This window comes from Lontra canadensis, unplaced genomic scaffold (genome assembly GCF_010015895.1).
Source record: "Lontra canadensis isolate GAN:19392208 unplaced genomic scaffold, GSC_riverotter_1.0 scaffold8, whole genome shotgun sequence".
In the NCBI taxonomy this organism is placed as follows: Eukaryota; Metazoa; Chordata; class Mammalia; order Carnivora; family Mustelidae; genus Lontra; species Lontra canadensis.
In genome coordinates, this window is record NW_022631002.1 from 12,051,796 (window position 1) to 12,065,115 (window position 13,320).

A 13,320-nucleotide genomic window follows, 5' to 3' on the forward strand; every position below is an offset into this window, starting at 1 on the left:
AGGATGTGGGGGTATCCTGCCGTGTTCCCTGGGCAGAGGCCCATGCAGCAGAAACCCTGACCTGGAGTACCAACCCCACTAATGACTGTGAGCACTTACCATGTGCCAGGCCAGCTGCTTTTCAGGGACCACCCCCTTCAGCCCTCCCAGCATTTCCATGAGAGTGGTACTGTCACCGTGCCCTTTTAGAGATGAGGAGATGGTGCCTCAGACAGGTCAAGCAGGTGGTTCAGTTCCCGTGGCTAGGACGGGCTTGGGTGTAGCCACTTCCGCAGCCTACTGCCCTGCTTGTGCCTCTAGGAATAAGCCGCCTGCCCAGATGGTCTCCTGTGCTAGCACAGCCAGCCTCGGTGAGGTGCTAGCTCCCGGAGGTCGGGGGAGGGTGGCTCAGACAGAGGTGAGGTTGGGGGACAGGCAGGAGAGGGCTGCTGTGGGTCGTTGAGGGGTGGACTTTCCTCTTCTGATTGACTGTCATGTTCTTGACTGTGAACCTTCAGAGGCCCCCCTCTCTCTGCCGGACATGGGCTCCTTCTCCCCACACTCCAAGGCTTCTTTCCTGCCCACCTCTGCTGGGAGTGGCAAGTTGAGGGCCTGAATGGCTTAGGTGAGAGTGACCAGGAGGCTGCAGTGAGGAGAGCCTGTTTTCCCAGCTGGCCCTGGGGGAGGTGGGAGATGGACAAGCTGCAGGAAGTCCCCCAGCACCCAGAACTGCTCCCGTGCACCACGGGTTAACACGCCCGCCCTGCAAGCCAAGGTTACCCTTTTCTGCCCACGCTGAATAGCTCAGGCACAGCACGGGGCTTGTTGCTCAGAAGGCCTGCTCACTGAATCGCCCACTGTCCACCCGGCGCTCCCCTAACAATCACCAACAGTGGCAGGGCCGCCAAGCCTGGCAGCCGGAGGGGGAAGGGGATGCCAGAGCTTTGGCCCAGGTCCCTCTGCAGGATTCCTCCAGAGATGCCACTCGGTACCAGCTCCGGCCGGATGGGCCGACAGGGGTGATGCTGGGGTGAGGGGGCGGGCAGAGGTTTGACCTATAGGAGGGGACTCTTCTGTGTGGCGGGGAGGGTGGTTTGAGGGCTGGGTCCAGAGGCAGGCCACTGCAGAGAGCTGAACTGTGCTGTCTAATAGAGGTCCAGTGTAGAGTCTGTGACCACAAGGCCAGGAATGATGGCATGAAAGAGATGTGTCCACAGCCCTCCCTCATCCCCTAGCTCATCAGGCGAGGCACAGGCCACAGGCAGAGAGGATAAGAACCATGAGGGGATGCTCAAAAGGGTCCCAGTGCAGCTGTTGGACAGAGGGTAAATGGGAATAAAGGCGGAAAAATCAGGGTGCCAAGAAGCTTTGGAAGCTGAACAGAGATGCCAGTTCAATGCTGAAATTCCCAGACGCACGTGTGAAAATGCTTGGAAAGGTAGAGGGGTTCTGCAAATTTAGGACAGCCCTCAGAGCAGTTCCTGGGAGCAGAGGAGAGTGAGCACCATGCCAGAACCATGGCCAGGCAGCATCTTAGGGATGCAGGCCACCTGAGCCAAGGTCAAGACCAAAGTCCGTGGCCAGGGAATGTTCCTGCGTATCCCGTCCTTTCCCTGCTGAGAAGAGAGCTAAGCAGTGAGGTAGGGCTCCTGCACTGTGGGCTGGGGAAGGCAGGGGGCTAGGCTGGGACCCTTCAACAGGGGACCCTCCAGAACTCTACAAGGAGAATCAGGACAAGGTGGGCACAAGTTAGGACTTGGATGTATTTTTGCCTCATACTTAAATTTAAGTGGTCCCATCTGAAAGTTATAGTAGCTACCAATTATATATGAGGAGCACTATATTATTATCAGTATTAATATATAATAGTGTATTAGTCTTACTATATAGTGTATATCCTTAGTATATAATCAGGTAGTCTGTTTCCTCTCTCTGAACAGCAGCCTTTCATGGTGGGTAGGATATTTTACTGTTGAGAAAACACCGAGGTGGTGCAGAGTCGGGATTTGAACCCAGGTCTGCAAATCCAGAGCCTGTGCTCTGTGTCCTTCACCAGAGTGTTCTGAAGGACCCCAGAGGTGTCAGAGCTTCCCCGGAAGGAGGGCTTTCTTGCCTACCTGAGCAGCCCCGCCAAGGTCAGGTGGTCACTCACGCAAAGCTGTTAGGCAGGTTTCTTGTACCAAATGGGGACACAGCTCAGGCTGACATCCTGATGAATTTCCACCACTGAGCTCACCACTCTGGGAGAATCACCTGCAGAGCTGCAGGTTAGGAGCAAGTGGACTGAGGAGGAAGCTCGCCTTCGGGTGCCAATTCCTAGGGATTTGGCTGTGAATCACTGCTCCATGGCTGGTAGGCCCTGGGGGGCGGGGGGGAGGTTGCCGAAGGCCTCTGCTCCCCCCACGCCCCACCCCACTGGGTCAGCCGTCAGCAGTATGGTCCCATTTGAGAAGCCCTCCAGGCTCTCTTATGGTTACTGCTCACCCTTACCCCGCCCCCCAGCTCAGCCTGGTACAAAAGGTCAGGTTCATATTGGTCCTTCATTATTTTATCAGAATGGGGCTGGGCCTGGATTCTGTTTCAGAGAGCCAGAAGGTCACCTCCTCCCCCTGCCTTCCTGGGCTTTCTTCCTTCCTCAGCAGCCACCTGTGGTCATCTACACTGGGCCCACTCTCTGTAAGATGGGGATGGAGGGTGAAACAGCAGCCACAGCGCAGCCCTAAGCATCATGTGAAGGGCGGGGCAGGAGCTCGGAAACCAGCCCAGGTGGGGATGAAGGGCATCTGCGGAGGTTTCTCGAAGCAGACATCTCTGAATCTCCAAGGATAAGGGGGCAGGGAGGGAAGTAAAGAAAACATGAGCAAAATTAGGGATCTGGTGAGAGCGGGGAGGAAGGAGGATAAGGTACATCTAAGGAGACCTAAGGACTCTGGTTTGGCCCCAGGACAGGTGGACAGGGAAGCAAGGCAAGGATGTGGCTGGCAGGACGGGACTCAAGGAACTCTGAGTGCCCTGCTGGGGGTTTGCACTTTATCTAAGGTAAGGAGGCACCATGGAAGAGTTTGAGCAGTGCCCGGACGCAGGGGAGTGGGCTGGGAGGCAGATGCCTCATTGGGCAAGAAGTGATAATGCAGTAAGGGATGAAGAGCAGTGGATCCACCAGAGAGACTTTTTTTTAATTGAGATGAGATTCCCGTAACATAAAATTAACCAACTTAAAGGGAGCAATTCAGTGGCATTTAGTACCTTTGCAACAGGATACAACCACCACCTCTGCCTAGGTCCAAAACGTCTTCACCACCCCAAAAGGAAACCCTGTACCCACTGAGCAGTCACTCCCCATTTCCCTTTTCCCCAGCCCCTGTAACCACCAAATAAGCCTTCTGCCTCTGTACATTTGCCAATTCTAGACATTCTGTACAGGTGGAATCATACAACACGTGGGCTTTGGGCTCTGGCTTCTTTTGCTTCACCAAGAGCCGTTAGGGAGAACCCACAGGGCCTGGTGCCTGGATGGATGCAGAAGGGAGGGATAAGTCAAGCTTTTGGTCATGTGTGGATGTTGGAACCCCTGGCTGTGGCAGAAGGGTGACAGGATGGGCAGGAAGAAGAAGATGATTGGCCTCATTTGACAGCTGCTGACTATGGGCATCTGTGGACAGGCTTATTGCCTGTCCAGGACCAGGGTGAAGGAGGTCTGGGGAAGGGGGGTTGCTAGCCAATGAGCCCGGCCGACTTCCAGGATCCAGCAGAGAATGTGTGAGAGTCGAGGGTCAAGGCTTTGGTGCTGAGGACAGGGGCAGCATTTCCGTGATGGTACCTGACGAGGGGCATCTAGAAAAGAGAGGAAAAGCCAAGTGACCCAGCAGGTGGGGAGAGGAGACAGAAAACATGCCCACACAAAAACGTACTGGAAGCTCATGGCAGCATTATCTGTAATAGCCCCAAAGTAGAAACAGTCCAGATGTCCATCAACTGAGGAACGGATAAACGGAGGTGGTACATGGAAAAAAAAAGGAATGAAATCCAGACACACGCTACAACAAAGATGAGCCTTGAAAATAGTGTATGTAAAAAAAAAAAAAAAAAGCCAGTCGTAAAGGACCACACATGGCAGGATTCCATTTATATGGAAATGTCCAGAATAGGCAGATCCATAGATAGAAAGCAGATTTGTGCTTTCCCAGGGGCTGGGAAAGAGCAGGGGTGGGGAGGAATGGGGAGTGACTGCTAACGGAGACAGGGTTTCTTTTTGGGGTGATAGAAATGTTCTAGAATTGACTGGTGATTGGCTGCGCAATACTGACTATACTAAAGAAACCACTGAATCGTACACTTTAAGGGGGTGAATGATAGGATATGTGAATTATATTTCATGAAAGCTGTTATTTTTCAAAGGAGAGAGGAAGTCTGGCGAAAGCAATGGCTTGTGGAGGAAAGTACAACTCCGAGTGAGAATAGGCGTGGAGAAAGTAGTGGCCAGAGCTGGTGTCCCCATGAAGCCAAAAATGAGTGAGGACAAGAAGTGAGAGCTTCCAAGACCGTGGGCTGTCATCAGAGGGTTGGGGGTGGGGAACCTCACACCTGATGACAAGTCTATCTCTCTGGTCTTCTGGTCTCCAGGCAAATAAATCATCTTGAGGTTTTTCACATCTCTCTTATATATGCTATGATTTCAAGTCTTATCTGTTAAGATTTCTCTACTTGGGTTTTTCTGTCCTTCCTGCCCCTCCCTCCCTCATCCCTTGTTGTTAACATCGTTTGCCCCCAATCCCCTGGCTCTACTGGCTTAGTTGGTGTCATCCCTCCCTCTCCCCAGTGCCACTAAAGCAAGATCACCCTTCCCAGGTACGTCCTCCATTCCAACTGCTTTAACAAAACATCGCAGACTGGGGGGCTTATAAAAAAAACAGAAATTGATTGCTCACAGTTCCAAAGACTGAAAGTCCAAGATCAGGATGCCAGCCTGGTCCGGCGAGCGGCCCCCCTTGCAGGTCCCAAACTTGGTGTATCCTCCCAAGGCCGAAAGGGGAGGAGCTCAGTGGGGTCTCTCCCACGAGGGCACGAGTCCTGTCCGTGATGGCTCCACCCTCACGACCTAAGCGCCCCTCAAGGGCCCACCTCCCAACACCCTCCCTTTGGCTCACATAAGAATTTGGCGGCGGGGGTGGGGGGACACTCAGACCACAGCACCAGAGAAAGTTCCAGCGCTGGTCACAGCTGCTCCTCTTAGTCTCCCTCAGGAGGATCTCAGACCCGCGGCGGGCAGCGCCATCGTTCCCCGAGAGGACCGCTCCGGCCAGCCCAGCCCAGCCCAGATCCTCAGGCCTCACTGCCCATTTTGACCCAAGAGCCCCCTCGAAGGTGGCGCGGCCCCCTAGCTGGTGGATGGAGGGTGAGCGTTCCCCAGGCGACAGGGCAGTGACACGGGACGGGACGCCTGGAGCCGCCAGCCATCGAAGCGCCCTGGGGCCATCCGCCCTGACGCGGCCCCTCTCTCTCCTGCCGCTCTGCAGAGTACTCGGTGGCCCTGCCTCAGTCCGCGTTCCCGGGCCTCTTCGTGATGGGGGTGCTCCTCTGGAGCCTGCTGGAGTACCTCATCCACCGCTTCCTATTCCACATGAAGCCCCCCAGGGACAGCCATTACCTCATCATGCTGCACTTCGTCCTGCACGGCCAGCACCACAAGGTGAGCGGGGCAGGCTCCCGCCTGTAGCCTGGCAGCTGTCCCCAGCGCCCAGGGGCCTGCGGGTCTCTGTGGGAGGCAGCCGCGGAGCAAGAGGCAATCAGGGTACTCGGTGCTGCTCAGAGGGATGACCCGCGCCTGGTCTGACCCGGCGCGGGCTTTGCGTCGGCATTGTGAGCGCGCCTCGTGAGCGCGCGTCGTGCCTGCGCGCAGTCCTCATTCACGCCGGGCACGCGGCGGGTCTGGGTCCATTTCAGAGATCGCCTTGAATGCTCACAGCAACCAGTTCATTCATTCATTCATTGGACAGACGCCCCCTCTCCCGCGCCCCCAGTGCTCACCACATGCAGGCACTGTTCTAGACACCGTTGGACAAAACAGTAAAAAGTCACAGCCCCCCGTAGAGCTTCCTTCTGAACACGGTGCTATGGTTGTCCCCCTCAGCAGAGTAGCACACGGAGGCTTGGAGAAATTAAGAAACAGAGGAAGTTGCCCAAAGTCACACCCAAGAAGTTGTGTCCCATTCTGTTGAGGCACTCAACCCTCCACCACCCTGCGGCCCTTGGGGGACAGACAGTATGTCATCCAGAGGCTGGGAGCAAAACCAGAGCTGATGTAGGAGGCTGCAGTCCCCACCCCTCCTTCTCAGTTCCTGCAGGGTGCTATTCTCTGCCTCACCCAGGGCATGCCTTCCCTATTTTCTCCCTCCCACTTCCCTCCCTTCCCACCTTCTTCAAGGAGCTGGGGCGGGGGTGGGGGGTGGAGGCCCACGTCAGCACATGGCCCTGAGACTATCACCTGCTTTCTCTCGCTCTTCCCCACCCGCCCTCCCAGCCCAGAGAGGGTCAGGCTCTTCCCAGAATACTCACCAAGGCATCTCTGAAATCGTACCTCCATGCCAAGCCCTTGGCTTCTGATGCTCCAGAGCCTGAGTCTTGGCTCTTTGTTCTGGTTCACCGTGACCACACCCCCTTAGAACCAAGTAGGGCTCCCCTGAGGATGTAGGGACGGGGAGAATGTATCTGTGAACACTTCCAGTACCATTCTTCCCTGTGAGCCTGCACTGACCTCAGCTTGTCGGGGTGCTGCCCTCCCAGACAACATCAGGCCTCAGTGCGGGGACCCTGCGTGGCGTCTGGTGGTAGCTCTCCTCTCTAGCACTTTACAAATTCCAGAGCCAAAGTGACCTCATGAGCAGAAAGCAAGACTCTGAGCCATGAGGGGTCCCACCCACATCACATCCACCACCATGTTCGGGGACATGCTTCCAGGTCATATCCCGGCTTGAAAATGGGAGCAGGACAGGATCTCAAGGGCTCTCAAGCATGGTGGCCTGCCCTCCCCAAAGCCACCGAAGGTGCCAGTCCCCCCACCCCCATGACACGCTGCTGGAATGTGTGGGCTGCTCTGCCCCTATCCTCTGCTGCTGAGACTACAGGTTGGCTGGCCTGGCTGTCTTCTGACATGTGACCCTCTCCATCCGCAGGCACCCTTCGATGAATCCCGCCTGGTCTTCCCCCCCGTACCGGCTTCTCTGGGTATTGCCTTCTTCTACATCATTCTACGGCTCCTCCTCCCTGAGGCAGTGGGGGGCATAATGTTTGCTGGGGGCCTCCTGGGCTACATCATCTACGATATGATCCATTACTACCTACACTTCGGCTCGCCACACAAGGGCTCCTACCTGTACAACATGAAGGCCTACCACGCCAAGCATCACTTTGCACATCAGAAGTCAGGTGAGGCCCACACGTCCCTGCCTCCCCCATTTGTTTATTCTTTTATTTGCCAATCACCATTGAGGCCTTAGCAAAGTCCAGGCACTATTCTAGGTACGGGGGAATCTATAGCAAGACAAATCAGGAGCTCTGACCCCCTCACTGGGAGACAAGAAAATCAATAAATTAGCAAAGATGATTTTACGCCGTGTTAAGGGCCACAGAAAGAAGAAACCAACAGGTTGTGGTGGAGGGTCCAGCTGTGTCTAACAAAATATAATGCGAGTCACAGAGGTGATTTTAGATTTTCTAGTGGCTTCATTGACAAGTAAAATTAAACAGATATACTTTTTTTCTAAATTTTTAAGATTTTTATTTATTTGAGAGAGAGAGAGAAGCAGCATGTGAATGGGGTGGGGTGGGCAGAGGGGGAAGCAGGCTCCCTGCTGAGCAGAGAGCCCGATGCAGGACTCGATCCCAGGACTCCTGGGATCATGACCTGAGCCGAAGGCAGATGACTGAGCCACCCAGGCACACCAAATGTAGTTAGTTTTGATAATATATTTTATTAGGCCAAATACAACCAAAATATCACCATTTCAACCTGTAACTAATATGGACATTTGCTAATGAGATATATTACATTCTCTGTCATATATTAAGTCTTCAACATCTGGTGTGGACTTTGCACTTACAGCACATCTCAATTCAAGTGCTAAGTTTTCATTAGAAATACTTGATCTATTTTTAGAGTTTATAAAATTGACTATAAAAAGTGCCAAAAAAGTAGATTCATACATGTGAGTTGTTGTAAACAGTGCTTACAAGTTTTCCAGAACTCAATCAACTCTCCGTTTTCAAACTGAAATTTAAGTCAAGTAAAATAAAATGACATTAGGAATCTAGTACCTCCATAGCTCTAGCTCTAGTGGTTGGTGCCCAGCAGCCACACGGGCCAGGGTCTCCCACCTACGACGGCCCAGCCCTAGGTCGAGCGGTCCAGGAAGGTGTCCGCGCAGAGCTGTCTTTGCAGCTGAGGTGTCCGCTAAGAGGAGCCGGCATCCAGTGTCTGGGGGAAGAGCATCCCAGGAGCAACAGATGCAAAGTCTCTGTTCCAGCCTGTGAAGCAGGAATGAAGTTGTCATCTCCAAAGAGAAGGAAGAGGCTAAAGTATGACAGAGGGGAAGCATCAGGCAGGGGCCAGGCTCCCCCTGGAACTCAGGACCGATAAGGAACTTGGATTTATTCCAGTGACATCCTCGGGAGACTAGAAACACAAGTGCCGGGCTCTCGACTTCTGCCAGGATGGCCCTGAGAGTTGGGAAGGCCAGCAGGGACAGATGTTCAAACCCCGCCTGCGCACTGGTCCTCCCTCCCCAGGCTCCCTTCCTGAGGAAATTCCTCGCACGTCCTCTCCAGTGCCTCATCTTCTTCCCGTTTGTCTCCCTCTCTAGGATACGGCATCAGCAGTAAACTGTGGGATCACTTCTTCCACACCCTCATACCGGAAGAACCCCACCTGAAGATGCAATGACAGCTCCCAGCCCCACCGTCCTACCCTCTGCCCGGCCGTGGCCTCTGCCCCATCCCCCCCGCCCCCCCCCCCCAAGACCCTGCAAAGAAGGTTTGCTCGGCCAGGCAGGACAGGCTTTGTCGGGCCTTTGCGCTCGGTGAGGGTGCTGGGAAGACCAGGAAGGCTGGGACTGACCCTGAGACAGCGCTCCTGACCCACCAAGTAGCTCTCGGGATGAGTTCTTTCCTGGAGCATCTCGGCCTCTCCACGTGTACCCCTGCCCTGAGCCTTAGCCCATGGGACTGCTTCAGGACCAGGCCAACAGGGAATTTCCCAAGGGGAATGAAGGAAACTGACCTCTGAGGCCAAACCTGTGTCCCCACCTGTGTCTTACAGCTTGGACTCCTTAGGACACTCCTGTCCCCGTGGTGGAGCTGCAAAGAGTGGATGTGCAGGGCCTGTGGCCCTTGTCTCCCTAACCTTCCTTTTCTGGGGAGACTGGTGGCTCTTGCTGTTCTCCTGATGAGTGGAGACCACTGAGGTAGATGAAGGGCTCTTGTCACAGAAGAGACGACATGACGCCTCCCGCAGGCCACCTCCAGTTCCGGCGGCAGTGCCTTTGTCCACCACCCATCACACCTGCCCGCTGTGGGGCCAGATGTCTCGGGCTGCATCTCCTCCAGCGCCCACACGCATGGCCCTCACCTGCCTCTGCAGATGGGCCAGGGGCTGCTGGCGGGGCCTCCAACCTGATGGGAGCCCAGGCTCCTTTCCTTAGGAACCAGCAGCTTCTCTAGCCCTAACCCGCCTGTCTTCAGAATCTCAAAGCTTTTCCCCAAGGGAGGCTGAAGAGGCCTCTCTGTGGGTAGGAGCCCCGCCCGATGTCTGGCCATTCTTGACCTCTACCTGGCACAGGTGGGCCTCTACCCCCCTCACTCAGGACCCTTCCAGCTAGTGCCTCCTGACACCAAGAAGGAGCTTTCATGCGGTGCCTTATCTCCCCGACCTTCTGCTTCCCTGCACCTTCCCCCCAGCAGATGAGGTTCTTGCCCCTTCTTCCTTATAACCAAAACCCTCACTGCTCCTAAGAGAGTCTTATTTATAAACCATATAAATGCCTTTAGTCTGGCCCCAGACCAAGTAGCTGCTCAGACTGCCCTGTCTAATCCTCCACGTCAGGCTTATGTAAAAAAATGTTGTCCTGTTCTTGTTTTCTTCTTACCCACAAACCGTTACTACTTGAAATTTCCTGAAAACTCGCTGAGGGCAAAGGCTAAAAAGAGAAGCAGCGTGAGGAATCCTGTGATTTGTACTGTTTACCGTGGAGTTATTTAAAGATTTCAGAATAAATATGCAAACTACAATTGTGAAATAAAGGTGTACATAAATTGTATATTTTGAAAAATAAAAACGCTGAAAAAAGAAAATCAAGAAAGTTTTGCTGCTCCTGTGGGTGGTGCCCCACCAGATGTCCTGGGTGGGGGAGGGAGAGGCTGGTCCAGCAGGGCGGGAACATTTTTTTTTTCTCACTGACCAGGCTGTGTAGACCTGCGGGAGCATCCTCATGATAAAAAGCTTACCAACTCTTACCCTCTGATTCCGTCTTATTACTGCTGTAAAATCTTCGCAGACCACAACGCCCCTCACTGCTGGCGCCTGGGGTGGAGGCCTGGACACAGCATTCTTCTGGGATTTATCAGACCCCAGCTGAGATCCCAATGGACTTTCCTAAAACAAAGGGGGAAGGCTGTAACAACAAAGGCCCACAGTGGGAACTAGAAATTCAGGCTAGCTCAGTGCAGATAAAAGAGTTTCTCAAGAGGTCTTCTCACCCACATCCGTTCCCACCAGAGGAACCTGTCCTCAACACTCAGGAGGCCCGGGTGGCTCAGTCGGTTAAGCGTCTGCCTTCTGCTCAGGTCATGATCATGGGGAACCTGGGATCAAAGCCCACATCCAGCTCCTTGCTCAGCGGAGAGCCTGCTTTTCCCTCTGCTTACCTCTCTCTCTCTCTCTCTGACAAATAAAATAATAAATAAAAATCTTAAAAACAAAACGTTTGGTGTCTAATTCAATCTGATTGGCGGCGATGGACCAGATTTGCCCTCCAGAGGCAGAACCAGAAGTAGAAGAGGAAGAGGAAGGAAGCTAATAAGCTAATGTTGGTTAGGCTCTGGAACCCAGAAGGAGTCCCAGCGTCTGGCACGTGTTCAGGCTGAAGCAGCCACCCAGGCTTCCATCCTGAAGATACGTGTGACCTCTCTGAGCCACCCATCCCACAAACTCCTGGAATTGGGCCCGTGCAAGCGGCAGAAATCACAACCTGTGCTTCCTAGGTGTCACCGGAGATCTGACCCACAGAGCATCGCCCCTCAAGGGATAGCAAGAAACAAAAAGAAGCAAAGGAAGAGATTCACTAGGTGTAAATGGGCAAATCCACCAAAGTCTAAGATGACCAAATTTGAGAAAAAAAAATTGGAAAAAAAAACCCTTATATGAAGGATTGAAACAGAGCTACTAGGACATGCCAAAATCCAAGTGAGTTTATAGCATGGTAATAAGATTTATGGGAAAAAATAGTGAAACCAAGCCAATCTATTAATGAAAAGTTACTCAGTGAACACTGGACAGATTCCCCTGGGGCTTCTTCTTGTGCCCACTAAAACTTTCCAGGGGCTTAAGAATTTCCACAGAGCCTTTGGAAGACAGTCAGCCTCACTGTACAGAAAAGAATGTAAGTGCCATGAGGCCATTAACCTCAAGCAAGCTGGCACTCACAGTGCATTCCCTACTTGGTGACCATCTGGTAGAGTTGGGGGATTTTATTACCAAGCGCAAGAGACATGATCAAAATGCCAGCCCTGCTAACATGAGGGGAAAGCCTGGAACTCGTGGCACATGACTATGTTTCTTTTATGTTTAGTTTTTGTGTGTGTGGTTTTTCCTTAAGGTTTATTTACTTCCTTTTGGAGAGAGGGAGCCCATGGGTTCACGGGGCAGGGTGGGGGGCACAGGGAAGGAAGGGAAGCAGACTCCCCACTGAATGGGGAGCCTGATGCAGAGCTCCAACTCCTGATCTCATGACTCTGAGACCATGACCTGAGCTGAGATCAAGAGTTGGACGCTCAATGGACTGAACCACCCAGGCGCCCCTGACTATGTTTATTTCTATAGTGAGAGAAGATTCATAAATCATCAAGAAAGTTTCATGGTTGCTCAGGCAAAGGGCCATTTAAGTTCTGATTGGTGTAAACATCCAGGCTGACTGACTCTCAGGGATCCTCGAAATTTACAGCACCCCCCCCCTTGATTCTGTAGCAACAACCCAGCTGCCTGGCAGAGGACAAGTCCATAGCCATTACATTAATTTCTGGCACTGCGCTTGTACTTGCAGATATGCTGTCTTTGGGCGTTTCTTGGCTGACCTGAAGAACTGCCCTCTTAACTCCACTCTGTTCCATTCCTCATTGGCTCTGGCTTCTGTTCTCTGCCTTTGAACTTTGTACCATTTCTTATTGTGCCCAACACAATGCCCAACTTATAACAGGCCTCAATAAATTTAGTCTCGTCTGTCAGATCTCTGGCAGGTTCCCTAGTTTGATAGAGCCTTCTCCACCTGTTCCCTGGCCTCTGCTGCCCTCTGGTGACAGCATGAGGCTCTGTCCCTTACGCAGTGACTGTTTTGGAATCTGGTGTCTGTGGCTGTAAAATCACAGCAATTTTCCACTTTACCTGTTCACTTTGCTTACTGTTTTGTCTCGTTGATTGCTTTTGAAGGAAATCTGGAACTATGTGTATGAATTTCCGGTTCTAATTTTCCAGGAAGATATGATGGCTGTAGAAATTCAACTGGAGTTTTCGTTACAGTGAGGTGATGATAGCACAATGAATAAATTTTATCTTGTCAGGATGCTGCAAGTTGAATGTGAGATTTGGAAAATGTCAGAAGTCTCTTTTTCACTCCATCCAAATACTTTATAAGCTTGTAGTAGGGAGAAAGAAGAAATTATTTAAAAAGGAGGAGGAGGAAAAGAAGGGGGAGGAGAAAGTGGAGGAGGAGGAGGGAGGAGGGGGGAGGAGGAATGGGGAAGAAAAAGAATGAGGGGAGGAGGGGAAGAAGAAGGGAGGAGGAGGAAGGAGGAGAAGAAAGAGAAGAAGAAGAAATCTCATTTTGGAAAAAGCATAAAGGTGGGATCCTGTTTTCATTTAGGTTGACACTAAAATGAGAACATGGATGTGGTAGTTAATTTGGAAGCCAATTGCAGAAACTGTGAAATTGGGAAGGATTAGACAGGGAAAGTGGGGGGCCACCTGGGATGAGTATGTGAAGTTCTCGTGCAGTTTCTGCAGGGGCATCTTGAGACGCAGACTGAATACCTGGCAGGATTGTTCACCTAAAAGACAAGAACCTGGGACGTGTATCC

At 52.6% G+C, this 13,320-nt stretch overlaps 1 protein-coding gene across 1 annotated transcript in view; it reads left to right on the forward strand.

Annotated features, from left to right (window-relative positions):
* The window catches only part of FA2H (fatty acid 2-hydroxylase), a 47,345-nt gene extending 38,362 nt beyond the window's left edge, over positions 1-8,983 (forward strand). Inside the window, exons 5-7 of the mRNA XM_032853960.1 lie at positions 5,496-5,668; positions 7,152-7,404; positions 8,838-8,983. Coding sequence (XP_032709851.1) covers positions 5,496-5,668; positions 7,152-7,404; positions 8,838-8,917 — 506 coding nt within the window. The 3' untranslated portion in view covers positions 8,918-8,983. The remainder of the gene's footprint in view (positions 1-5,495; positions 5,669-7,151; positions 7,405-8,837) is intronic.
* Positions 8,984-13,320: the final 4,337 nt, after the last annotated feature.